Raw genomic sequence first — 25,239 nt, forward strand, 5'->3', positions numbered from 1 at the left:
GTGCCATAAAAAAAAGAAAATCAGCAAAGTATTTCAAAACTGTGGTCAAAGGTGGAACCACAAATTGCAAGTGAAGTCTCAACAAATGGTGGTGTTTTGGGCTGGCGATATGTTATAATCTTGATAGGCATTGGAATTTTGCGAGAACTTGATGCTTACATCGGTGACGCTCCCCACATTGGTTGGTGATGCACTCGGGCCCCAACCTCTCAGACAAAGTGCACAAATGCCTGGTTCCATGAACAGAAACGAAAACCATCTAAAAAAAAGGTTTCTTTAAGAGGTGGAAATATTAGGAGACACACATGACTAGTAGTCAAATCATCACATAAAATGGAACATTTCTTTATTGCTGAAATAATTGTTCACGTTTAAAAAAATGTTCCACACAAAAATCGTAAGTGGGATCTTTTTTTTGTATATTTAAGTCGCAAGGAACACAACGGTGCAGTCGAATTTTAATTTGAATATACAATTTTAAAAAATATAACTATGTGACATCTTAATTACTACACGTGTGGCTTCTAGTAGCCCCTCAGCGGGAGCAGAGTGAACAAAAGACCCTGAAATAAAATCCTAGCCTGAGAAGGGGGCAAATCCTAAAACGTTACATTTCCGATGTGTCTAGATCCTCTAAAATTTAGAAGAAATTCACCGGAGCAATTTTTAATAAAAAATTAGAGGGGTTAAATATGATCTAATTATAAAATTAATTACACGAATGGACGAAAAATCGCAAGATTCTTCTGGCAATTACATTCTAGAGTTAGAATAGATTTTGTCAATTATCTATATTTAATATTTTTAATTAGTAGTAAAACGTTAGCGATCAAAAAAATTTAGATCTAAACACAACCTCTGATTTGTGCAATCCTCCCCCACCTTTCACCCTTCGATTGTTCGATCCCACGTCTTCTCCACCTTTCTCCTCAAGAACCCCAATCCAAACCCCAAACCGCCAAAAAGTCCTACGAAATTGCGCAGAAATATCGTCTCGGCTCAGATCGCGTCTGAGGTGATCCAGACCTCTGCTGCTTCATTTCCTCTTGTCGCAATCTGATCCCGTAACCATTAACTGTTCTTCGATCGCACAAAGCGAGGAAGCAGTGAGTTGAGGGGGGAGGAGGAGGCGAGGGCGGGATCATGTCGTCGTTGGTGGAGGAGGAGGAGGCCTTCGAGCACACGCTGCTAGTGGTGCGCGAGGTGTCGGTGTACAAGATCCCGCCGCGCACCACCAGCGGCGGCTACAAGTGCGGCGAGTGGCTGCAGTCGGACAAGATCTGGTCCGGCAGCCTCCGCGTGGTGTCCTGCGGCGACCGCTGCGAGATCCGGCTCGAGGACCCGGCCACGGGTGAGCTCTTCGCCGCATGCTTCGTGCTGCCCGGCCAGCGGGAGAGCGCCGTCGAGACCGTGCTCGACTCCTCCCGCTACTTCGTGCTCCGCATCGAGGACGGTAGGGGGAAGCACGCCTTCGTCGGGCTCGGCTTCAACGAGCGCAACGAGGCGTTCGACTTCAATGTCGCGCTGTCGGACCACCAGAAGTACGTCAAGAGGGAACAGGAGGAGGAGACTGTAGGCGAGGAGAGCGGCGGCGGCGAGATTGATCTGCACCCCGCCGTCAATCGCCGGCTCAAGGTGAGCTGAAAGCTCCAGCTTTTTGTTCCCCACTATGTGCGTCTAATTCGGGATGCGGTTGATCAGAAGTTAAATTCTCTACTGCAAACTTCAGCGATTCTTTTGTGATTAGCTGAATGTTTTGGACTTCAGCGAATGAGTTATAAAATGTTGTTGTTAACTTGGTAAAACTGGTTATCCATGCAAGAATACTAGTAGAAAATGATAACGTGCATCTAGTCAGGGTCTGCTAATATGTAAGCTGACAAGGAATCATAGATAGATTGCCAAGTGTCTAATAAGCTGTTTGCCGAAATAGATTTTTGTAAGTTAATTGAGACTGGCCGTAAAATCATGTTCACAACAAAAGATGCTCATCTGTCTTGTGTAGTGTATAATTAGAATTCGTAGTGAAGCTGATCATAGATTTGGAGTGCTAGCTATTGACTTGTCGTTGTCATTAGCAGATCAGACATCAAGATGAGAAAGACATCCAAGCAAATCAGGAACATTTTAGTCAGTTGTTTGTTTCTGATTATCCACAATGGATGGCTTTGTTCTGCTATAGGATTGCAGTTTATCTAAAGTAATGCGACCGACTCATTGCACATATCAAGCTTTCTCACATATCAAGCTTTCTCACAAATAGAACTCTTTAGACTCTTTTATCCACGCAGTGAATTTGTTTCCTAATCCTAACAAAGATCATATCAATAGATCCTTCTTTTAATCACTGGAACCAAACAAAGGATTGTCAACTGCTCAGTCGTTTGCATATCCAATCCATGGTTTACAACTCCATCAAAATGAAAGAATATAGTGTAAAGGAGAAGGAAATAAAAAATCTTCTGTTTCGGAGTGCATATGTAAACAAAGGCTATATTTTTGTACTTTGCTGATTAAGTCAATCTATCAGTGTTGTGTGGTAGTACTCAACAAGGAAGAACATTGCTCCTTTTGTAGTTTGTGATGTAAGTTTCCCGTAGTGCATGATACTGATGAGAATGTAACAGAAGGTACCATATCATGATCATAGGTGCATTACAAGTGTTGCACAAGAGCATCCAAGTCATTTAATCATGTTCATCTTTTGTATCTGTCAATGTGTTCATGATGAATTATCCTGGTATTTGCATGAGTTTTAATGGTGTTCATTTGTTTTAGGAAGGTGAAACCATTAGGATAACTGTAAAAAACAAGCCATCAACTGGAAGTGGCATGCTTTCATCTGCTGGTTTATCTGGAGGAGCCACTGCAAAACCAAAGACAGGCATGCTTCTTGCGCCACCACCAGGAGCAGCTGGAAAGCTTCGGTCTCCTCTTCCACCTCCACCAAATGACTCTGCAGCTGCCAGAATGGATTCTGGACATAATACAGGAACCAGGGCCCCAAAAGAAACAACCAAGAGAAATAATGATCCATTTTCGGATCTTTCTGCTATAAAGGTGAGGTTTTTGGTGCCTTGCACTTGAGAGCATTGTTTTCCAGAATGGAGCTGTCCATGCACATACTAACTAATTACACAAGCTGGTAGTAAGACAAGATTTAAGCTTATACATTTATGGTTCATGCCTTCATGCTAAAGGCTTAAAGCAATCCTCAATCCTCAAACAAGTAAAAGAAAATATTCTTTTAGATCTGGTTATTTAATTCTAGATGCACCCCTTTTTCTGTCACTTGTCAAATAAGACAACAAACAAAAAGAATTTGTCAGACATTCTTAGTTCATCTAGATTAAAAAAAAAACTCCAAAGGCCATCTAGAGTAAATTTTGGGCCTTTTATCTCATGGTTATTTTACTTAGCTGTTGATGCCTTTACGCTTCAATCGTATGTGATACGCAGCAAAATCTACCTTCTTCGGGCGAATCTGGGCGAACAAAGAGCACAGGAGCTGGATGGGCAGCATTCTGATGATGATGCACAATCTCCTATTGACATTGTTTTATCTGAAAAGGAAGAGTAGTGTAGTGTAGTATTGCCATGGTACGATAGCCACGTAAAGAGTGCAGGAGTCTGTTGGTTAGAGGCATCGATTTTTCAACATATTACCTGTAACCTGTGTCAATGACATCCGAGATAATCCGAGAAACTAAAAGTGAGCTAGGATGTCAAACCATGTGCCACTCATAAGGATGGCAATTTTTAAACGCATATGGTTTCCTAGTTTGTTGCATGATTAAGATGCAATGAGCAATTAGAGTTTTGATGAAGATGATAAAATGCTTTATTTGTTCAGAAAAATAAAAGCACCCTGCTGGTGACTCACAACACTCTTTAAGAAAATGAAGTTCAGAAGATTCAGGCACTCTGATGGGTCGGATGGCTTCAAACACTATGCTGATCACGCTCATGCTTTTGACATATAAACAAGTTTGAAACTAGAACGTACGTACAAGGAAGAAGAGGCATTAAACGTGGTTCCATGTCATGGATATTGCTCACAGGGAAGAGTCACTTGAGATGTCAGTGAACGCATGTGACCCTGAATTTGTATGAGCTTGCTTTGAATCTTTAACTGAAGCATGCTTGTAATGCTGGATATAGGTGGACGAAGGATCGTACGTAAAATGCAGTGTCAGGCAGGATTGTTTTGCAGGTTCAGAACTGCTCAAACTTGAGACCATCATAAACCAACTGAAGAAGAAAGTCAAGGAAAAAAAAAAGGAACAAGAAACGATTCCCTTGCCACATTGATCAAGTGACTTAGGACTTAGGAGCATGTAAAAGGAACAAGAAATTATTCCCTTGCCACATTGATCAATTGACTGAAGAAGAAGAAGACGACCAATGCTGTTGGTTAATCTGTTTTTAATTTCCTATGAATTAACGCACAATGCCCTGTGACTCTGCCTTGACAATCCCAGTGCACACGGGGACGGGAATGTCCTTTGCCTCTCTTAGTTGTTGGTCAGAGCATGTCTGGTGTTGTGGTGGTGATCAAGTTTTTTTTTTCCTTCGTACATTTTCTTTTTTCTAGATTAATCTTCAGACTGGATGACCGAACTCTTATGTTAGGACAGGCAAGACTGCACTTCACCTCGGGAACGAAGGACCAATGCTTAATCCGAATCCGTGCTATCCCACAAGCTTCGCCTATCGAATGTGAATAGCAAGCACATCAAGCGTGGACAATCTGAAGACGAAATGCCCCATTGTCTCGATGCTTGCTTGATTCGCAAAGTGTCTTCTGTTGCTGCTTCTGTGCAGCATGCCTGCTAGTCCTTTTGGACAATTCCCCAATCAAAGACAGGTCGATGTGCCTGAGTCGTTGGTGGAATGCGAGTGACACTACGTCTGACGGTCTGAACGCGTCGGTGCTCCGGCGAGCCGAGGCGGCGTTCATGGCGGGGCCACCTGCCGTGGTTGTGGAAACATCGATCAGGACATCGGCGGCCGCGCTGCTCATCGGCACGGCGGCACGTGTGCGCTCGCCACGGCACGGCGATTCAGAAGGGTTTGAACGGGCCGGCGCTCCGGCAAGCCACCGCATCCGCATGCCCCGGAGATGGAGTTCTTCCGTTCGGTGTTCGCGCGCCGGCGCTCAGCTCTTCCTGATCCTTGGTCCGGAGGCCGCGGCGGCTATCCGGCGAGCCTAGGCAGCGTCCACCAGGACGGACGCTACTCGAAATCCTGGCCGGGGGCGGACGGTATTTCAAATACCGTCCACCCCTGGTTCATTTCCGGCCGTTGGATCGAGCACGTGCGGCCCAGATCGGACAGACAGAGGACTTGGTCGTCGTTGTCAGCTCGTCAGGCAAGCTGCGGCCGCGCGGGAGCTGGATGACGCCAACGCCATGGCGAAGGCAGGAGGACCAGGTCCGGCGCACCTCTGGACTCTGGAAGTCTGGAGCGTGGCGGACCACGCCCGCGGGAACGCCGGCCGAGTACGCAGGGAACTTCGTCGCCGCTCCCTTGGAGAACAGCCCTGGCGGCTCGCGCGCTCTGGTCCGTGGGGCCGCTGGCACGGACCTCATCGTCGCCGCCGCCCGCCAGCGCCGGCTTCTTGTTGCTTCGAGTACCATGTTGCGGCCGTCGTTCGGAAGGCTCCAGGAAGAAGGAGAGGGAATTAACCGATGCCTACGGCGCGGGTGCTCTCCGGCGAGCCGCAGAGGCCGCGTCCTTGCCGCGACCAGGAGCGGACGGTATTGACCGGGGGTGGACGGTATTTTATACCGTCCACCCCTGGGTCACTGACAGCCATCCGATTGGACTCGTGCTCGGGGCTGTCCGTCCTCGTTAGGCAGGCTCGATCGGGAGCTGCACGGCGGAGGCCGGAGGTCTAGATCAGATGGATCATCGGATCCAGGCGGAATCATCGAGCGGCACCGGCGGCGATCCGCCGATCGAGGACGCGTCGAGCTTCGCCTCCGATCTCTTCAAGAACAGCTCGTGCGCTCTGGTCCGGGGCTCTGGGCAACCGTCCAACCGGGCACACGCCACACGGGCATGGCCGATCGACCTTGGAGCCGTCGGGTCGACCTCGTCGTTGTTGCCTCCGGCGTGTACGAGGTGGCGATCTCGCCGAGGGAGCTGTCCGTGGACAAGCGCCCGTGCGCGTCCATCTCGAGCTGCGCCAGCGCCGCCTGCAGTTTGCGTGCGTGCGGCTGTGCGGGGACGAGGTTGTCCACTGCGATGCCGGTCACGCGCGTGGCTGGGAAGTACAGCGGCGCTGAACGGGCTGCCGGCCATGCCCGGGAATAGATCGTCGTACACTCGTAGACCATGGCGTCGTGGCGATGAGCTCGATGCCCATGCCAGCCGCCGCGGACAACACCATGGCGCCAGCGCCGCGTGCAGGTTGCGTGCGGCGGGGACGAGGTTGTCCACCATGGCGCCGACCTCACCCAAGATGGTTTCGACAGGGAACCGCGCGATCGGCGGCGGCGGTACGCTGGGATCGAGTAGTTCATTTCACAGGCAACCAACGCCCGGGCGCGCGGCGGCTCTCCGGCGTGCCTCGGCGGCGCGGCATGCAGCCGAGGAGGCGTTCCAGCGGAGGACGGTACCGACCGGGGGTGGACGGTATTTGAAATACCGTCCACCCCTGGGTCTTGTCAGCCGCTGGATCGGATTCGTGCGGTCCAGATCAGAGGACTCCTTCGTCCTCGTCAGGCAGGCGCGCCCGCGCGGGGCCGCGGGAGCTGAATGGCGCCAGCGCGGCAGCGCCATGCCGCCATGGCGGACGGCGGAGTCCCAGGTCGGGTGCACCGGGAACCTCTCGAGCGTGGCGGACCACGCCGGCAGAGGATGCGGGGGGAATCCGCCGCCGTTTTCTGGGAGAAAAGCTAAGGCGCTCTGGTCTTGTCAAGCGTCCCCTGGGGCCGCCGGCTCGTGCTTCGTCCTCGCCGCGACCCGCGAGCATGGGCTCTTTCTACTGCTACAAGTTCCACTGCAGCGCAGGATAGAAGTGGCGGAGTACTTTGCAGGATCAAATCATTGTCGCAGCGTGCGCGACCGCAGCAATGGCGTAGTACTTTAATTTGCAGGTTCAGACTTGAGGCGGGTCAGGGTCTCAGGGAGACTGATCCAGGCGCTGCCATCAGAGATTTTTTTTTTCTTCTCGAAAAGATCCAGAGATCAAAATATCAGACCACACGTATCGCTAAGTTTGCATAAGACGTGATTAACATAATAACATGGACGTACGCGCTGCTCTACATCACGCCATTCTTAGCGTGTATAATGCTGTAAGCTCAGTTTCAGCGTTGAGGTCCTGACTGACATGGGGTTGGAAGCCAGAGATGATTTGAAGCATAGTTGCGCCTGTAGTTGATGAACCAAGGGTGAACTTGCCAATAGATGCAGTAAAAAAATGAAAAATAATGGCAGACAAAGAAATTACACATTTCTGTTTCAGTCCTTCGCATGCAGCCAAGATATGTTTGGGTTCATGGCTTGTACTCCATGGAGTCACAGCCTTTCTCGCATTGATTCGTGTTATCTAATCTGTAATCCTTCCTTTGCTTGTAACAACGTTATGCTTCATCGAGAGAGAGGTCTAATCTGGTTTTTATGGGACACTACCTGATCAAATGAGAATGGATACAGGTACTATAGGTATCATTATGCTAAAGTAGGCGATGCATTGAGCAGGGTGACATCATATATGCTGGTGAGAGGAGAAATTGAAGATGAGGATCCCTGGCAAGAAAATTAAGGAAAAGGGAAAGTACTGGAACTAAAAAGAGAACTTTAATTTCTGAAGATGAACAAAATCATCTAGAATGTTACAACACAACCATATGCAAACAAGCCAATTTTTTAAGCATCACAACTTCGTACATCACCCAACAGCAGTCTTCTGGGAATACCAAATGGTTCATGAAATACATAGACACAACAAAGTACTAGCATATCAACAGTACAGAATAGGGGACTGCTGGATCTGTGTGCTTCAGGCGGCAGCAACTGCAGGAGGCGGCAATAGGGTTATCTCCACATTGTCATGAACACCCTGCAGAAGCAGCTCGCCATCATATGTCAAAATTTTCCTCTTCTTAGCGGCCCTCAAGGTGCCGACTAGTGCTTCAAAAATGTTGGCACAGCGATCATCATTGAAGAGTATACCGAACTTGACCTGCAAACCGTAATAGCTCAGTAATGCAGTATTGATGTCTTCTATACAAGTTCACAAGATATAGAACAGTAAAGATGAAAAAACTAACATAGGTAATTTTATTATAAGTAGCATCATAATGTTACCTGATGTGTTATAAAGCTAACATCGACAATATCAATTAAACTCTTCAGAAGCGAAACTCTTTTAGCAAAAGGTCTGCAATAAGCAAGTCATAGCATGCTCACCTGCCAGTAGTGTTCGAATTTAAGAATGTCATTTCAGCCCAAGCATAAACTGTGAAGAGCTATAAAAGCTCACGGTACATGGATGGTGCCAGGGTCCAGGGACTACATCAATGTACTATACTAGCTAGTATACCAGGTTATTTCTGTTTCTTTTCATCACTAGCTTTTGGCTAGAGTTAGGGACTCAGATCACATGTCAAAATATTTTAAGATCATTAGTAGCGCAATGGATCAAAGAAATGAGCCAAGATTAGGATTTGCAAAGTTTTAATTAGTCACACCAAACATGAAAACAACCCCTAATCTTAAGTGGTAAAAAATAAACATTGGAGTCAGTGAAAGAGGAATCGAAGGAGAAACATTGTGTCTGAAATTTTGATACAAAGTACATATAATGATGCACTATGGATGTGCATCGTTTGAAATTTTTTGGATACTTGCAACTATAATTTTTAAAAGGGTTTTCACGTTTTCACCGAGAAGGTGGTTTGCACCAAATATTTTCCCCACTTTTATAGCCTCACATGCTTAAGACAACCCCGAAACAAATGACTAGGGAAAAGTAACAGAGAACGTCATTAGAATGTAACACACGATTACACAAATGGGATATTAGTTTCATCTAAATTAAGCAAACAAAAAATAACCAAAATAGCCAAGATGAAAGAATTCTATTGAATTTGTTGAGTATTCTCAAATAAATAGGCTCTGTAGTAGTCAACAAAACAAAGATCTGCAATATGAAAGAACTCTGTAAGGAATACATATGACTAGAGTCCTTGATCAGGTTTCACTCTTCTTTGCGCAATCACAGTGGGCATTTTCCTAGAGAACACGACACATACACGGATACAGCCTAACATTTAACTAGTGCGATTAGGACACTGTAAACAGAGGTTCCATTTGTTCGGGCTATTGGTTCACTGGAATAGGGGATAATGTATGAATTGAATAACTTACGGTAATCTCAGCAGAACCGAGATGAAAGGCCACCCCAAATTCAGAAGGACTAGAATTCTAGAAATGGTGTATTTCAGTTGTAACATTATGGATGCACTAGTTGACTAGATAATTGCCAGGGGTGTACAGATTTGGGGATCTGTACTGGGGAAAATCAGTTTTGGCAGTGACACTGCACACATCAGTTCGAGAATCCACCGCCTGCCAAGATAAGCATTCCCTATTTTTCGCATCAGCAGCGCCAAAGGATGATCTCTCAAAATCCATCAAATCGACAAGGGCCCCTCCAGGACTCGACTCGATCGCAGCCGCGGATCAAGATTTTGGAGAAGTTCCGCAGCTTCACGCCAGGCGACTGGTCCATGCACATCAAACTGCACAATGCCCTAAGCATCGAGAGAGGAGGGGAGGAATCCCAGCCAAGGCCACGCCGGAGATGGCAACACAGAAGAAGAAAAATGCGGCGGCGCGGATGGCTCAGATCTGCGGCGGTCCCGGAGAGGGAGCGTCAGACTGACAAGGGGCCAAGGGGGTACCTTGTAGGAGCCATCAGGCTGCTTCTGGCCGAGCCTCTGGATCTCCTCCTTGAGCTTCCCGACCTCCTCCTCCACGTTCATGGCGCCTGGGACTGTCGGTCACTCTCTCTCGATCTCCGGGCTCCGGCCCTGTCCGTGCGTGGGGCGCGAGTTCTTGAATCTTGGCCGCGGCAGCTGGCAGGATATTTCAGATGCAGAGGAGGCTGCGGTAGTTCGTTGGAGTGTCACCAACCGTCGCGCGTGGACCGTTTGATCGGAACTGGACGGGCGGGATGGAGGCTGACTGGTCGACAGCCTTCGTCTAATCTGCTTGCCGATCAGCCGGTGAACTGTGAATTTGTGACGGGATAATTTGGATAGGTCCACAGGGGTAACAAAGGTTAACAGGCAACTATTCAGAATGAAGTAACATGCCATCTAATCAAATGCGTAAAAGATGCTCAAACATGTGTCTCAATTTCAATTCTCTTTTAGTACTACTATCTTGGCTCAAAAATAGAAGGCCTCTTCGCTAACACTGATTCAAAAATCAATCAAACTAAAACTTCGCTGCGGGTTAGACGAAAAATCAGTCGAGATGATTGCTAAGCACACATGATTCTGTACTCCTGCACATGATCCAATATTTCTTGAACCTTCTATTTTTGAGCCTTCTTTAGCTACCCAATTTTTGTGTTCGGTTGGCCTTATCCTTTCGCTACAGTCGAGAGCCGGCCAAACCAAGGCGACACCGAGGCGGAGCCTTCTTCCGCCGGCCCCTTTCCACTCCGGCAGCCGGTCCAGCGCCGGAGAGGAAGGAGGGTTAGGGAATCACCGAGCGGACTTGTACAGGGTAGTTAGGTTTCTTTCTACGCCTAGGTTTTCCTCATCGGCGGCAGAGGTAGTCTTTCCCGGAGCGGCGGCGGCGATGCTGAGGCTTCTCCGGCGAATAAAGTTCTTCTCCGGTTGGGAAGATGGATCGACCGTCTTCTCCGGTGAAGTTTGGAGGAGGTTTGTTTGCCTTTTGGAAAAATTGGTTGTACAGCATCGAAAGATCACGACTTCCATAAAATATCATCGAAAGCGTTCGCCCCATAAAAAACCACTAAAAGATGCAAACGTTACCCGAAAATACCAATCCGTTAAATTTTATCTACGGCTCTGTTAACTTGGACATAAATACCCACCGCTCGCGCCTTGTCCTCCTCGCTCCACCCACCACTGTCACCGCGACGAGGAGCGGCGCGGCCGCGGCGTCCAGGCACGGCACCGCCTGAGGTCAGCCTTCGCGGCCTTGCAAGCCTTAGCCTTCATCCACGATTTCCATGCTAGGAGTGTCGGCACGGTGCCGGACGCGAGGAGGACTAAAAGCGCGACCACGAAGATGCCCGAGACGACCCGCCGCAGCCGATGCCCGTGAGGTCTGTGGCGAGGAGGTACAAAGCGATGCGATTTGATCGCGGCGAAGCAGCGCCCGTCTTCCGCTTCATCCACGGTCGCACTCGCGGCGCCGACGGCATGGCCCTCGCGGAGGAACACCACGGCGAGCGCGCACTAGCGCCAGCCCTCGCAGACGACACCGGCGAGCGGCACTAGCGCCGGCTGGCGGCCGGCCGGGCAGCCAAAAAGGCCCAACCCCCGTCCATTCGTCTTGGAGGGCGGCACGGGTGCGGCAAGGGGACAAGAGAGGTCGGGGGGAGGCGCTGGTGCGGGAGGAAGCCTAGCGGCATCGATGCGGGAGGGGCGCCGGCGGCATCACGGATGCGAGTGCGGGAGGGAGGCTGCCGGCATAGGTGCGGCAGGCCGGCAGGGGGGCCGGCGGCGTTACAGGTGCGGGAGGGGTGGCGTCGAGCATGTGCGGGGAGAGGAGGGGCGACGGGCAGAGGGATGCAGGGGCGGCATATGGATAAGGCTCATATGGACCAGGGATACACAAGTCATTTTACATCCATGTTATGAGCTGAAAAGATACAAAGAAACGTTTTAGTGAAGAAAATGTAACGGAATGCTATTTTCGGGTAATGTTTGCATACTTCCATGGTATTTTACGGGGGCAAACGCTTTCGATGGTATTTTACGGAAGTCGTGATCTTTCGATGCTACCGAACCAATTTTCCCTTGCCTTTTCCTTGAGTTGGCCTGGATTTGGTTGGGGTTTCCTTGGTTTCAGTTTGGTCGGGGGAAGAGGAACCACGGCGAATTTGGGGCGGCTCTTTCTGTCCTTGACCTCTGCGAAAGGGTGGAAGCTTCCGGTCATCCCCGGGGCGGAGTGTGGATTCTAGCCGCCAGTCGTCTTCCCGGCGACGACGGATGCTACTTGTGGCCCTCGGCGAAGGTGATGCCGATGTTCTTCCAACGTTTTAGATGCGGCCGGGCGAGTTCCGAGTCATTGGTTCTTGCGGCTTCACATGTGTGGATCTTCTTCGTCGAGGTCTGCTGGAGAAGAAGATGGCCGGTGACAAGCAGCAACAGTGGCGAGCCGTTGGTCAGGGAGGAGAAGAACCCGGAAGAAGAGTAGTTTTGCAAAGCAGTACTTGTACTTGGTTGTAATTTGCTTTTCTTTTCAGGTTACGTTTGTGAGTTGAGGTTGTTGCAGCTAATATATATCCCTTCGCAAAAAAAAGCCTTCTTTAGCTACCAGGGCTACATAGTTCTGACTGCACGTTCCCGGACGCTACTATGAATGAACTTGAAAAAAAAACTTCAGTAACTTCCAAAAAAAAGAAAAAAAAAACTTCAATCTTAGAAAAGTGAAGGAAAAACCGAAGTAACTCCCGGCACGATTGTTTAGTGGTTCCAATCCTATCCCTCGATCCCCATCCCCTCCAAATCCGCCACCTCAGCTCGTCCTCGCATCGCCCCCTAACCTCGCGTGCCGCCGCGTCGGCACCCACGAGGCGCCTCGCCATGGAAAGAAAGAACCCCCACATGTCGCAGCTCGCAGGGCGTGTCACGGTCACTGACGCGATGGGCCTCACGCACGCCAACGCTAGGCGTGGCCCCACCTGTCACCCACCGTGCCCAGAAAACAAGACGCTGACCGCGGAGCCACTCCCGTGTCAACGCGATAGCAAGGAGCAGCAGCAGCGCACCGGCAGCCGCGAGGCCCGCGACCCGCTCCCACTCCCGACGCCCGCTAGCTAGCGCGACGCGACGCGACGCGAGCACCCACCGGCCACCGACCAAGGAGCGACCGAGCGGCGAGCGAGGCGACCGGGATGGCGGCGGCGGCGGCGGAGGGGGAGGTGAGGCGGGACATGTGGGGGCAGGAGTACCGGACGTCCTCCGCCGAGTGCGCGGCGGCGCTCGACGCCTACTACGCGGCCTTCCTGTCCTTCGGCCGCGGCCGCGTGGCGGCCGTCCTCCGCGCCGCTGCGGCCGACCCGTCCTGCGCCCTCGCCGCCGCGCACGCCGCGCAGGCAGTCGCGCCCAGGGACCCCGCGCGGGCCGCCGCCTTCCTCGCCGCCGCCGCGGACAACCTCGTGAGCTGCCGTCCTGCTTTCCGATTGAAATCCCCCGCGCGCCCTTTCGTTCCCTGATGATCCTGCTGCCTTAACCCGCGGTGTGCTTCTGTTCTAAAAAAGGGGTGTGCTTGCTCGCCTGCGTGCAGGGGAATGCGACGAAGTACGAGAGGGCCGTGTTCGGGACGCTCTCCGCGATGGTGGGCGAGGGGGGGAACGAGGAGGTGGCACTGGAGAGACACTTCGAGGTTGTGAATTTGTGATGGCTTTGAGTTTCTAGTTGATCCAGGCTTTGGGTATTGGAAGCGTGTGCTATTGGATTCTTTTGGTACTTGCGGACCAATTAATTGATCTCTGGTATACGGTTGCATGCGACAGTTGCTCAAGAAATTTCCCAGGGATCTCCTGTCTCTCAAGAGAGCGCAGCTCATCTGCTTCTATTCGGGAAAGCCGGATTTATCCCTAAAATTTGTCGAACAAGTAAGTTATACCAGGCTCCAGTGTGCTTAAAATTTTTGGATTTGACCCGAGAAAGTCTAAATTCATTCCAAAAAAATTACCCTGTGTACATTCGTTGACCTCATTTTAGGGAATGCCTAATATGGTAACTTGGAATAGAAAATTAAATCAAATTGTGCTGAAAGGTGTCCAATGCCAACTCTTACCTGACAGCATGGTGACCCACTGACCAAGAGCATGAAACTGAAATAGTGCTCATTCGTCTTCACTCCTGTTCTTTGAATACTTCTCTTTTTGTTTGTGCATGTGCCAAATGGTAATTGCAAGACCTTTGAACGCAGCTGTTACCAAATTATTCATTAATTCAGATCCACGTAGAAAACTGTAGTAACAGTCTTTGTTTTCACTAGATTTTTATGATGCTTGTTACTGATCAGGTTTTGCCCGAGAATCAAGATCAGAACTACATATATGGAATGCTCGCCTTCCCTTTGCTAGAGCTTGGAAAGATGGCTGAAGCTGAGAGAGCTGCTCGAAAAGGCTTGGCTATTAACAAAAATGACGTCTGGTCGCAGCATAATGTATGTTCGTAATCAGATTATAATTTCAGTGGTTCTTTTATGTTGTCTATAACTAACCTCAAATGCTTCCCTTATTGGATCCATTCAGTAGAAATATGATGAAAGAATCACCATTGGATGACTTTCTGTGCAGGATCTAGTGCTTGCAATTTGTGTTTTTTTAAGGGAAATGCAATTTGTGATTCAGAGCATGTAGGTTTGTGTTTTAAGAAATTTTTAGTACTTCAAAAAGAGAAGTTACCATCAGCATTATGGTCCCACCCATCAAAGCATGGAATTTCGGATCATTTGGTTTAATGTTTCGCACAGTGTACCCACCAATAACGAACTGGCAAGCAGAAGCTAGCATGTAGCGCTTGGCAAGCAGAAACAAACTATTATCTTATTCAACAGGTTGAATCAGGTTTGTTTATGAGGAATCCCTGGTTACTAATTCTGGTCCTACGTCTCCCCACCCGCTTCATTTGATCTGTCTGTTGCTTTAGAAGCCCAGATACTATATATCTTTGCGATAAGAGCATCATTATTGCTTTCTTATTATGTGGGATAGCACTTGCTGAGTTCTTGTTAGGCAGACACTCTGTAGCTTCTTTTCATTAAGAAAAATCTATCTTAATAATAAACTGTTTCACTTAGCTGATATATCCAACAACAACAACAACAACAACATAGCCTTTTTTCCCAAGCAAGTTGGGGTAGGCTAGAGATGAAACCCGAAAGAAATAAGTTCAAGGTTCAGGCACACTGATAGCTAGTCTCCAAGCGCTCCTATCCAAAGCTATCTCTTTAGAAATATTCCAATCCTTAAGGTCTCTCTTAACCGACTCATCACTTAGCTGATATATCCAATAACTAAAAATTCCATTTAAAGACCCATCTTTTTTTCGTCGTGCAGCTCTGCCACGTTTTTCAGCAGGAATGTCGCTTCAGAGAAGCTACTGAGTTCATGGAATCATGTTCTCCATCATGGATGGCGTGCACATCATTTTTGTACGTAGTTTTCAACACAATGTGTGTTCTATTGATGTTATTCAAAAAGTCGTGCTCATGGTTCTCAGAAAAAAATATTTTCTTCTCTTACAGGCTTACTCACAACTGGTGGCATGTCGCTGTTTGTTACTTGGAAGCTGAATCCCCTTTACAGAAAGTTCTGGATGTATATGATAAAAATATCATGAAGGAACTTGAGAAAAGTGATTGTGAGGCAGCAGAGGTATTTTTGCTGGTTATTTTTCCTTAGACATAGATGTTTGCGACACTGAATAGTTTCTCATGCATTCAGGTGTATTTGAATGCTCTAGGGTTGCTGCTACGGTTGTTTGTCCGTGGTCATGTAGATCTTGCGAAAGAGAGGTTAACAACATTGCTGGATGCACTCAAGGATGAGGTATTGACTTTCCCCTCGACACATTTAAAACTTGTGCTATAGGTTGGTGCATTGTTAATTAAGATACTTAGCTACCTATTCCTATTTTACTGATCTGAAATAAAACTATATGAAGCTCATTCTTCGAGAGTTTGAACTTTTTTCAGTCTGTATGGCATGTGGAATGGCTCCTTGATTTGCTTACGTTATGGGCGCTATCAAGTATGGGCGAGTTAAATAGTGCACGCAATATGTTGGAATCATTGAAGTCAAGGTCAGATGTAATCTTTTCTTTTGCAGGACATAATTAGGTTCCATTATAGTTATTAATGTTGCAGATGTAAACCTGATTGCAGGGTCAGTTCAATGGAAGAAAATAGGCAGCAAGTGATGCAGAAAGCTGTCCAGGTATGCTAATTGTTCTGCACAAGTTCAAGTACAAGAAGAGAGGATATCCCTTGCAATGTATATTTACTCATCAAATAGTAAGCATTGACATATTTCTGCCCAAATATCATTGGACATAATTCATGCTCCAGGGTAATATGTGCAAACTAGCTTTCTGATGTGCTGCATTCCTGTATCTCATTGTTTTTATAAATTTATTTTCTCGTAATTTACTAACTTGACTATTACAGCACTGCATAAAAAAAATCGTATCACAATTTTCCTCCAGCAACATTGATAAATGTTGCTTTCTTTTGTTACTTTCTTTCACATAGCTAGCAGAGGCTGTTTATGAATTTGGAAATGGAGAGCACAAGAAGGTCTTTGACACCCTGGGTCCAGACTTCGATGCGCTTTGTTATAAAGTAAGATCATGGAATCCTTTATGACTGACACAAGAAAATATAAATTTGCTTATGTTTGATAAAGGTTATAAATGGTGCAATTAGATGATTGGTGCATCAGATGAACAAGTGGATGTCTTCAATGAAGTTTGGTTCATTGTTCTAATAAATGCTGGAGAGACTTCAAAAGGTATGCGGTCTTCTCTGGTCACAAAATCGAAGCACACCTTTTCGGTTGCTCCCTGTGTTAAGAGCTAATGTAGTTTCAATATTACACAGCAATTGATGTGCTTGGCAAACAAATAAGGAAACGAGAGGGGGCACCCTTCCTGTGGCGTTTGCTGGTAACAATGCTTCCATGATCGTGTTCTTTTCATTTCTGTTATATATTTTTATTCCGGCCAATGCTTCCTAACTGTAAAACTCTGAAGTATCTCTAACTGAATTAGCAATTTTGATTTCTTTTTGGCCAAAAATCTGTGGGAGCACTTTTCAGCAAGACACTTAATCTTGGGTGTTATAGGCACAGATAACAACAATTTGTGGATCCAAGATAAATTTACCTTGTGTCCTACTGGCCCAACGGAAAAACTGTTTCTCAGATATTCCTCCTGGCATATAAGCAGACTCTGGAGATATCAAATTCTGAATGTGTGTTTTTTTACCAACCTAAAGATGAAAGTTCTAAACTAGCTGACTGGTACAAATACGAAAATGATTGGTCCCCACCTAATGCATCAATATAGGGAGTTTTTGAAGATTCTAGCAAAGTTTGATAATCTACCCTATTCTAGCAAAGTTTGATAATCTACCCTACAATTGGGAACCTTCTGAGTTCATGCAATACCATTCTGAAAAATTTACTTCGGTTGGCCATTTTAAGCCTGTTTTTTCCCTACAGTACTATTAGGATATTATTCAGGCACACATGGGGTAATGTAGGAAGATCATTTTTGCTGTAGGTCTGGAAACTGTATTTTTTCCCCCCAGGTTATAAAGCTGGACACTAATTTATGACATGTAGGATTACCATACAGTTTGCAATCCTGACAACCCACAGCTGGCTTCTCAGTTTATTCAGCCCATTGGTTTTCATGAGATACTTGGATTCCATTTGTAGTCCATTGTAAGTCAAAGTTATTAATGTTTGATTTTATTTCATTTTTACCCAGGGGAAAGCATACTCATTGGATGGAAGAGATGCAGATGCTTCGGTGGCATACGAAAAGGCCAATGCTCTGCAAGCTGCCTACTCGTATTAGCACGAGATATGTTGTTGAATAGCCAACTTGTGCAAGGTCATGTGATTATTGTTACAGTAGTGTGCCAGTGTGCATCATAAGAGGTATAGTCAAAATCGGCAGTTTCTGTATGCGTCAGCATGCAGATTGCAACAATACGTGCATACCTGGGAGGCTTTATGTTCGATAAAGTTATAGATATGGATTTGTGCATTCCTCTGCATATGTCGAATTTTCACAGGACTTTACAAGGGGTTCTGATCGTGCCTTGGATATTTTGATGTTTGTGTCCAAAACACCCGACCTGACAAACTAGTTCTCAATAGAATATACCCCATAGAAAACAAATGTCTCATCTATGTCACCTAACATAAAGAATCAAAATAAAGTTACTGGAAGAAATTCTTTGCCAACATTACAGCTGGCATAAACAACTTAAACATACGAATTAAATTGCTAATATGCTGTCAACAAGGGGAAAAAACAAAACTACCTTTACATAATAGCCAAACTATGTAATCATTGCATCCTCACATCAATAATTCAACTATACTTCAGTATAAAAAAGAAATAATTCAACTATACTAATATTCAGTTAAAACTTCAGAAAAATTCATGCACTGACAAGATAACATACGTAAATGCAACCACAAATGTTCAAAGGAACACTTGATAATACAGTTCAAATGACATCACCACCACTCAAATTCAGGCAGATTGCATTTATCAGCTGATGAGAAATTGAGAATCACAGATCACATTATTTTCTTTCCATGACAAAAGGAGAAGGGTAAAACAAGAACCAACAATGGACTAGGGGACAAAGCACCACAAATGGGTGATGGAACTACATACACTGGATGTCTAACAAATCTAATAACACAAATAAAGAACATGTCGCAGAGTTATACTACTAACAGGGGACTTCATTTGTAGCCCCATCTAACTCCAATGTTCATCACGGAAGAATACTTCAGCTGGTGTCTATTGGCTGATCTTGCATCCATGAATATAGGGATGTTCATAATTGATATACTTTGTCCAGTAAGGTCGGTACTTTGTCATTGCAATCTCCAGCCAGGGCTTCATGTTCCCATTGTAGTGGATGACTGCGGCATTGTCTATTTCTGAGCGCTCGATGGTTGGGTTATACCCTAGGCCAAGCACATGCCATGATTTGTCCAGAGGGTGTGTCAGCTTGTAGAAGGTTAGAAGACCTGGTGGCAGTGTACCCAATTTCCAGAGCAGCCTGTTTTCGTTCTGTAAAAAGAGAGGGGGAAACAGTGTAAAATACAGTTCTGGAATTTGGTGAATGTATGTACATCTCAAGCAGTATTTTGTGTTTCCAAAATTTTAAGAAGTCCTGCATCTTTAAGGGACTGTTTGGTTTGAAAAATGAGGTGGTCCATTGTCATCTCACTTCTCGTCAAAATTCTTGTTTGGTTTTGAGGAATGGAATAGGTTCATCCATCACCACCTCATTCTTCATATGCACAGAATTGGGATCAACACATGGATTCCTCAAACCAAACACAACATTAATGAACTAACTGATGTACAAGCGGCTGAAAAATGGCATATGAAATTTAACTGCAGTTTCCTTAAACCAAGCACATGCCATGAACTAATAAATTTATTAATCATTCATTGATGATGAGTATAAAATGCACTCATGCTCATGAAGGAATATTTCACATATTGCTTTATGCATATGATTGATTACGTAAGCATGATTATGGAAAAGATCACTTGCTGGATATCTGAAAACCGGACTCCAAACAGGCAAGCTGGTTTTGTAAGAATAGAAAATGCCGCATTCAAAAGAAAAGCGGACATCAAAGCAATGTAAACCTTATCTCTAACTCACCATGTTCTGCCATTTGTGGTAAATCCCAGTAATATCTTTCCTCTTCCATTCTTCCAGATCGAACATGTTCATTCCATAAGCCCAACCACATGCATTAGGGTCAAAATTCTGAGAAATATTTGGATTTGAGAAATTGAGGTACTTGTCAAATCGATGAAAGCTCTCTCCACAGGTTTCCACCGCCCCATTTACATTTCCATTAAGATCAACCTCCCAGAGTCCAGTCAGATCCCTCTGGACAACTATGTCATCATCCAGGAAAAGGATTTTGTTCAACTTGGGATAGACTTGAGGGAGGTAAAATCTTAGATGGTTGAGCATGGACAGATATTTTGGGTTTCGATACTTCAGATTAGAGGAACCAGCAGAGAGTGTTTTTGGACGATCAGCCTTGAAATAGTACTCTTTCATGGCTGCAGACTCGAGCTGCTTCAGAACAGGACAGTAAGAGGAGTTTAACCATTTAAAGTCATCAACATTTTCAACATGGATTGTTGCATCCCCAGGCGGATTCAGCAAAAACCACATGTTCATAGCCCCAAAGTTCAACTTGTCAGTAACCAGATGAAATACATGTTTTTCAGGCTCCTGCAAATTTATAGCAAAATCAGAATTGCTGTATTGCTATATAATTGGGTCATTCAATAATGCACATAACAAACGAAGTGCACTTCCAAATTGAATATCAGATTGCACTAACCTTCGCATTCATGATGGTTGAGTTGACCACAACTGATGCGGCCAAAACATTGTCTGAGAAAAGAGCATAATGATAAAGCTCGGGATTTTCCAAGTTCTCACTATTAGGGAACTTTCTTTTCTCTGGAGAGAGAAGGTAATAGTCTATTGTTAGGCGCATGGATAGACAATGGATGCCATTTGGGATTGTCTTAGCTGCTAACTGGCTAAGGAAGGTGCTCTGCTTCTTTAAGCTCCGGACCTGCTCATCAGCTGACAGAAGCATCACTCTTAAACGCTCGGTAATAGCCTTGCAATCATACAATAAATCCCTAGCTTTTGATAGAACTTGAGCCATTGCTTTCATTCTCTCCAACGCACTGCAAATTAGAGAAGAGATGAATCAGTAGAGAAGAAAATTTGACCAAAGAACAGCTAGAGCAGGCACCACCTCTTCGGAAGTTCAGCATCAGCAGTAGCTTCCCCAAGGGAGCGTTGGCTTTCCTTGAGCCTTGCAAGCAGTTCCTGATAAAGATCAAGCTTGTCCCTGGATTTGGCAAGCACAGAATATATCCTAGCCATGATCATTTGATCTCTCATCTGACGAACCCTTGAATCTGCCTTCTCATTTTCATTTTCACGTCTCCATATGCTATATTTTCCCAGCACAGCAGAATCAACAGCTTTCGATCGTTCTATGCCTGTGTTCTCAAGTTTCACTAGGGCTTCATCATCCTGCTGCACTACTTCCATTTTCTTCCTGACACCAGTCCTCGCCCTTAATTTCTACAGCAGGGTAATATCAAAATGTTCAGAGATAAGTGGAGACTATTTCAGAATAAGCTGTGATTCATGAAAAAAATAACACATAACACAAGGAAGTCGACTGCTGATGGAAATGATGAAATAAGCACAACAAAAATCATCCCAACTTATGTGTTTACAAGGATAAGTACTGAAGGGAATAATGTTACCCTGTGTGTTATCTCTTTTGGACTTGCCAGGAGATGACGACCATCTAATGTTAAAAAAAAATTAAAGTCCCCAAGTTAAAGCGTTGTTCTTAATAGATAAACTGTGCAATGAGCATATGGTATCAATACTCAGTGACCCACCCTTTTGACTTGAGGACAAATTTTGCAGTTCAAAGTTGATTTGCCTACTCCAGTCGGATACCTAACATCACAGAAGCCTGACAATATAATCACATATATCTTGACACAGAATAAAGAAATAAGGCAGGACAATATTTTTACTAGCCTGTCTTCCATGATAAAGTTGATCCACTCTGGCTGCACAAAGCATAAACAACTGCATTAGGATAACTTGAGAGAACATATTCAAGAATCACAAAAAAGCCTTGAAGATATTCAAGCCATGGTTATCATGTCTTTAGTTTAAACATTCCAATAACTTGTTATTTCATGCTGTTTCTTCTTAAATGTGTGAACTAGTCAAAACTCAAAATACCATCACTAAAACACTAAAATGGTTGCCATTCAGAAATGTTTGTGATGTATTCTAAGCCATTCATAAACGGCACCTTCTATCTTTTTCCTCTGTACATGTCATGTGCTTTAAAGAAATGACACAACGAACAAAACTGCTGAAGTGCTGAGCCACACTCCATGTGACACAAACAAACAAAAACCATAAACCATTAGAGTATGCCAATGCTATGCAAAACAATTGCTTGAAAGGCATTGAATAGAACAAATGACATCCTAGGTTGATACCAGCACAATTCCGATGCCCAATGACCCAGGTGGCACTACCCTAAAAACTTAAAAACAGGTCTATTATACTATAGTATAAAACTGTAAGCATAGAAGCATGTATTTGCCTTATGTCATTGTACAGTACTCTAATCCTTCTTTTTTATTGTTAGTCAGATAACCAGGATCAAACTGTAGTGTAGGGAAACATTGGGATCACCAGTGTCGAACAGAGGAAAACATTCAGCGTATTTTATTTATATGCAATTATAGTTCCAGCAAATTCCTTAGGTATGTGTAAGTATGCTCTGAAAATGCAAAAGGCCCTAGCAGCCACCTACATTGCATGATGCCAAGAAACAAACACTGGAAGATGCAACAGGATAAGGTATACTGGAACATATATTCAATGGCATTAGTATCGATCAATAGAAAATTTGCACCATGCCATAATTCTAACCACACTAAAAATTACAGTGCAGTATATTCTCATACAAATGTACCGAGGTAGCCACAGAACTAAATTGCACGTAATCCCCATATACAAGTTGTCTCCTGCTATAGCCCATTCCCACATGAGACAGTCACAGTACAAAATTTGGCGACCGAATCCTCCCAAACTCGGCCCGTGTCCCAATCTGCGGCGGCGCAACCCTACACCTCACTATCAGGCCCGTTTCAGCGCTGTGAACGGGGGAAACGGCGCAGATCTACCCGCCACTCCGCCGGGGAATTCGCGAGAGCGGAATCCCCGGAGGCGCGGCGCGGCGAAGGGAAGCAAAGGGGGAGGTTCATAGAGAAGGGCAGACAGGGGATGGGTCGCCGGGGGGCGGCATTACCTTGGAGGCAGGGGGAGGCCGCGAGGAGGAAGGCGAGGGCGACGAGGGCGGAGCGGCCAGCCCTAATCGCCATGGCCGGCCGGCTCGGGTCCGATCGGGGAACAGATTGGATGTGGGAGGGGAGGGCTCGTGCGGGCTTTCGAGGCGCGGGGGACGAGTGGTGGCGGCCAGTACACTCGGTACTGGCACTGCTCCGCCCTTCGGTCACTGACAAGGGTCCATTCACACATGTTGCTGTCGGTGCCGTACGAGCATCTGACAGCTCCCGAACCGAATAAAGAACTTTTGAATTCTTTTTATTTCGATTTAGAGAATTTTCGGTGAGAAAATGTGATGTTGTCTCCATTATTAATTTATTACTACCTTATTACCAATGTGCAAAATTATACAATGAAATCAACAATACAGTAGTCTCGATATATGCAAGCTTTTATTGGCAAAAGAGAAAACAGATGAGAAAAGAAAAAGGTGTAACTCGATATGTACTATCATCTCTTTCTAAAGGATGAATTAAGAAGGCCTCTTCTATACCCATGTTTAGCTTAAATGCCTGTGTCTAAAAGATTCACTTCACGAGAAACTAACTTTTGGTGAACGGGAGACTAAATATTTTTTCTTAAAGAAAAACTTTGATAATCAGAAGAAGTTTTCTCTATGTTCAGAAGGTTGGGGGAAGACTACCTAAAATCAACATTGAGTTCTAGAAAAGAACCAAATGCCATTTTAATTGAATTATAGGACGTCACTAAGGAAAAAAAAGATGGAAATGGCGGATGCTTTGAAATTTTTTTTGGGCAGGATGCTTTGAAAATTTTTAGCAGCTTTATGTGCTCCTTTCTTCTCATGCTAAAAGCCTGAAGAAAATTGTAATTTTAGGAGTTCAAACAGTTGGGGTATGGAATTCGTTTATCTTCGCCCGTCGACCCAAAAGGCCCGATCTGATCAGTTGGGCCGGATTTCGGCCCATCCAAACAAGCAAACCGCAAGCAGCTCTAGTGACGATTCGCTGAAATTATCGCCGCAGTCTATCCCCGGTGCGTCGGCGACGGCGACGGCGACGGCGGAAAGGAGATAATGGGAGATTGGAGATGCTAGCCGGCGAGATTGCCCGGATCAAGGGCAATGGGAGGGGGCGCGCTTCGTCATCAGCACCATGGACAGCGCCACGGCCCCTGCTGCAGAGTGGTCCGTTCAGCATCGAGCCCGAAGACGCCGTGTACGGAGCGGATTGCTTCCATGACCTCTGCCTGTCTGCCAGCCAAAAAGGTACTTGGGGAGGTAATGTCTCACGCTTCTGTTACTTCCTCTCTGAAAAAAAAGGGGAAAGCTATATGGTGCCCGACTATTCTCCTATCTGACGTTGTTGGTGATTATTCCACAAGATTGTTTCTCAAATAAAAAAAAATATAAAGAGACGAAGCGTGACGCCGGCCTAGTTTAGACTACTTTTGACTACAACCCCCAAAAATGTTAAATTTCGACTAAGTTTAATATGCGTGTCAGTTGACTAAAGGATACTACATGTTGCTTTAATCACGGAAAGAAATGCATTTCTTCAAATTTTTATTAGTATATGCTACTGCATGATGATGATGATAAGAAAGGGTCAATTTAGCATCATTGATGACTTGATGTGTTTCGGAACTCGGGGGGAGAAGTGGTCAACAGCATCATGGGTATAGTTTCTCACTTTTTCCTAAAGTGATTGTGGACTTTAATCTCCACCATCAAGGTTAAAGAGTATGCGTGTGTGTTTCAGCTTGAATTTGTTCCCACATGTTCCTGTCCAGTTGAGTTGGCCTCTACTGCTAGATGATTCACTATTTGCCAGTAAGCTTCCTGCATGTCTCTGCCAAACTACTCTGTTTGTCTCTGCAGTCTGAACTGATTCATTCTACAGGTCTCAGGTCTCTCTCAATAACTCTCCACTGATGCAGGCATTTGGTGGTCTGTGGTCAGTCAGAGTCTTTCTGTGATACGAAGCAATCTCTGACAGTTAACTTTTACTCTCACTATCAATTTTGACTTCATTGGTGAAAGGATGGACAAAATTTCCATGAAGCTAGCCGTCCAAAGAAAAATACTAGTAATTGCCAAGACCTTGGGATATACAGGCTAAAACATGTCGCCGTCAATTGGTACCATTGATCAAGGGTCTAAAAAACGCTAGACGCTAGGCGAACGCTTGCCTATGGTTTAGAGTTTTTTGTGATTAAACGTAGATTGAACATGATTAAACATGTGTTGTGATTAAACGACACTGTGATTAAACGCAACGCTTGGCCACCGTTCATCGTTTAATCAAGATTAAACGATGTTTAAAAATGTTTTTTAGAACACTGCCA

The 25,239-nt window shown here is 45.7% G+C and overlaps 4 protein-coding genes across 5 annotated transcripts; 2 read left to right on the forward strand and 2 right to left on the reverse strand.

Moving 5' to 3' along the window:
- Positions 1–861: 861 nt before the first annotated feature.
- On the forward strand, positions 862–3,814 carry LOC120648291 (uncharacterized protein At1g03900-like). The gene is made up of 3 exons (XM_039925013.1): positions 862–1,635; positions 2,779–3,060; positions 3,460–3,814. Exons 1-3 carry the CDS (start codon positions 1,144–1,146, stop codon positions 3,526–3,528), a joined length of 843 nt encoding a protein of 280 aa, XP_039780947.1. The 5' UTR covers positions 862–1,143; the 3' UTR covers positions 3,529–3,814.
- Positions 3,815–7,787: 3,973 nt separating this feature from the next.
- Positions 7,788–10,163, reverse strand: LOC120648292 (costars family protein). Its single transcript, XM_039925014.1, has 2 exons — positions 9,918–10,163; positions 7,788–8,194 (listed from the first exon to the last, which is right to left on the reverse strand). Exons 1-2 carry the CDS (start codon positions 9,996–9,998, stop codon positions 8,012–8,014), a joined length of 264 nt encoding a protein of 87 aa, XP_039780948.1. The 5' UTR covers positions 9,999–10,163; the 3' UTR covers positions 7,788–8,011.
- A 2,791-nt stretch (positions 10,164–12,954) lies between these two features.
- Positions 12,955–18,068, forward strand: LOC120648293 (tetratricopeptide repeat protein 38-like). Of its 2 annotated transcripts, XM_039925016.1 has the most exons (13): positions 13,115–13,378; positions 13,507–13,605; positions 13,736–13,837; positions 14,254–14,397; positions 15,293–15,387; positions 15,481–15,610; positions 15,680–15,784; positions 15,931–16,037; positions 16,120–16,171; positions 16,486–16,575; positions 16,660–16,744; positions 16,834–16,898; positions 17,727–18,046. In XM_039925016.1, the coding sequence occupies exons 1-13, from the start codon at positions 13,115–13,117 to the stop codon at positions 17,814–17,816; spliced, it is 1,428 nt and encodes a 475-aa protein (XP_039780950.1). In that variant the 3' UTR covers positions 17,817–18,046. The 2 variants fall into 2 exon arrangements, with proteins under 2 accessions (XP_039780949.1, XP_039780950.1); XM_039925015.1 differs by having other exon boundaries at positions 12,955–13,378; positions 15,293–15,610; positions 17,727–18,068.
- A 403-nt stretch (positions 18,069–18,471) lies between these two features.
- Positions 18,472–23,057, reverse strand: LOC120648295 (polygalacturonate 4-alpha-galacturonosyltransferase-like). Its single transcript, XM_039925017.1, has 8 exons — positions 22,895–23,057; positions 21,601–21,632; positions 21,456–21,516; positions 21,315–21,358; positions 20,792–21,126; positions 20,363–20,720; positions 19,663–20,250; positions 18,472–19,055 (listed from the first exon to the last, which is right to left on the reverse strand). The coding sequence occupies exons 1-8, from the start codon at positions 22,965–22,967 to the stop codon at positions 18,780–18,782; spliced, it is 1,767 nt and encodes a 588-aa protein (XP_039780951.1). The 5' UTR covers positions 22,968–23,057; the 3' UTR covers positions 18,472–18,779.
- Between the last annotated feature and the right edge of the window lie 2,182 nt (positions 23,058–25,239).

Source organism: Panicum virgatum, chromosome 9K, assembly GCF_016808335.1.
Source record: "Panicum virgatum strain AP13 chromosome 9K, P.virgatum_v5, whole genome shotgun sequence".
Classification (NCBI taxonomy): domain Eukaryota; kingdom Viridiplantae; phylum Streptophyta; class Magnoliopsida; order Poales; family Poaceae; genus Panicum; species Panicum virgatum.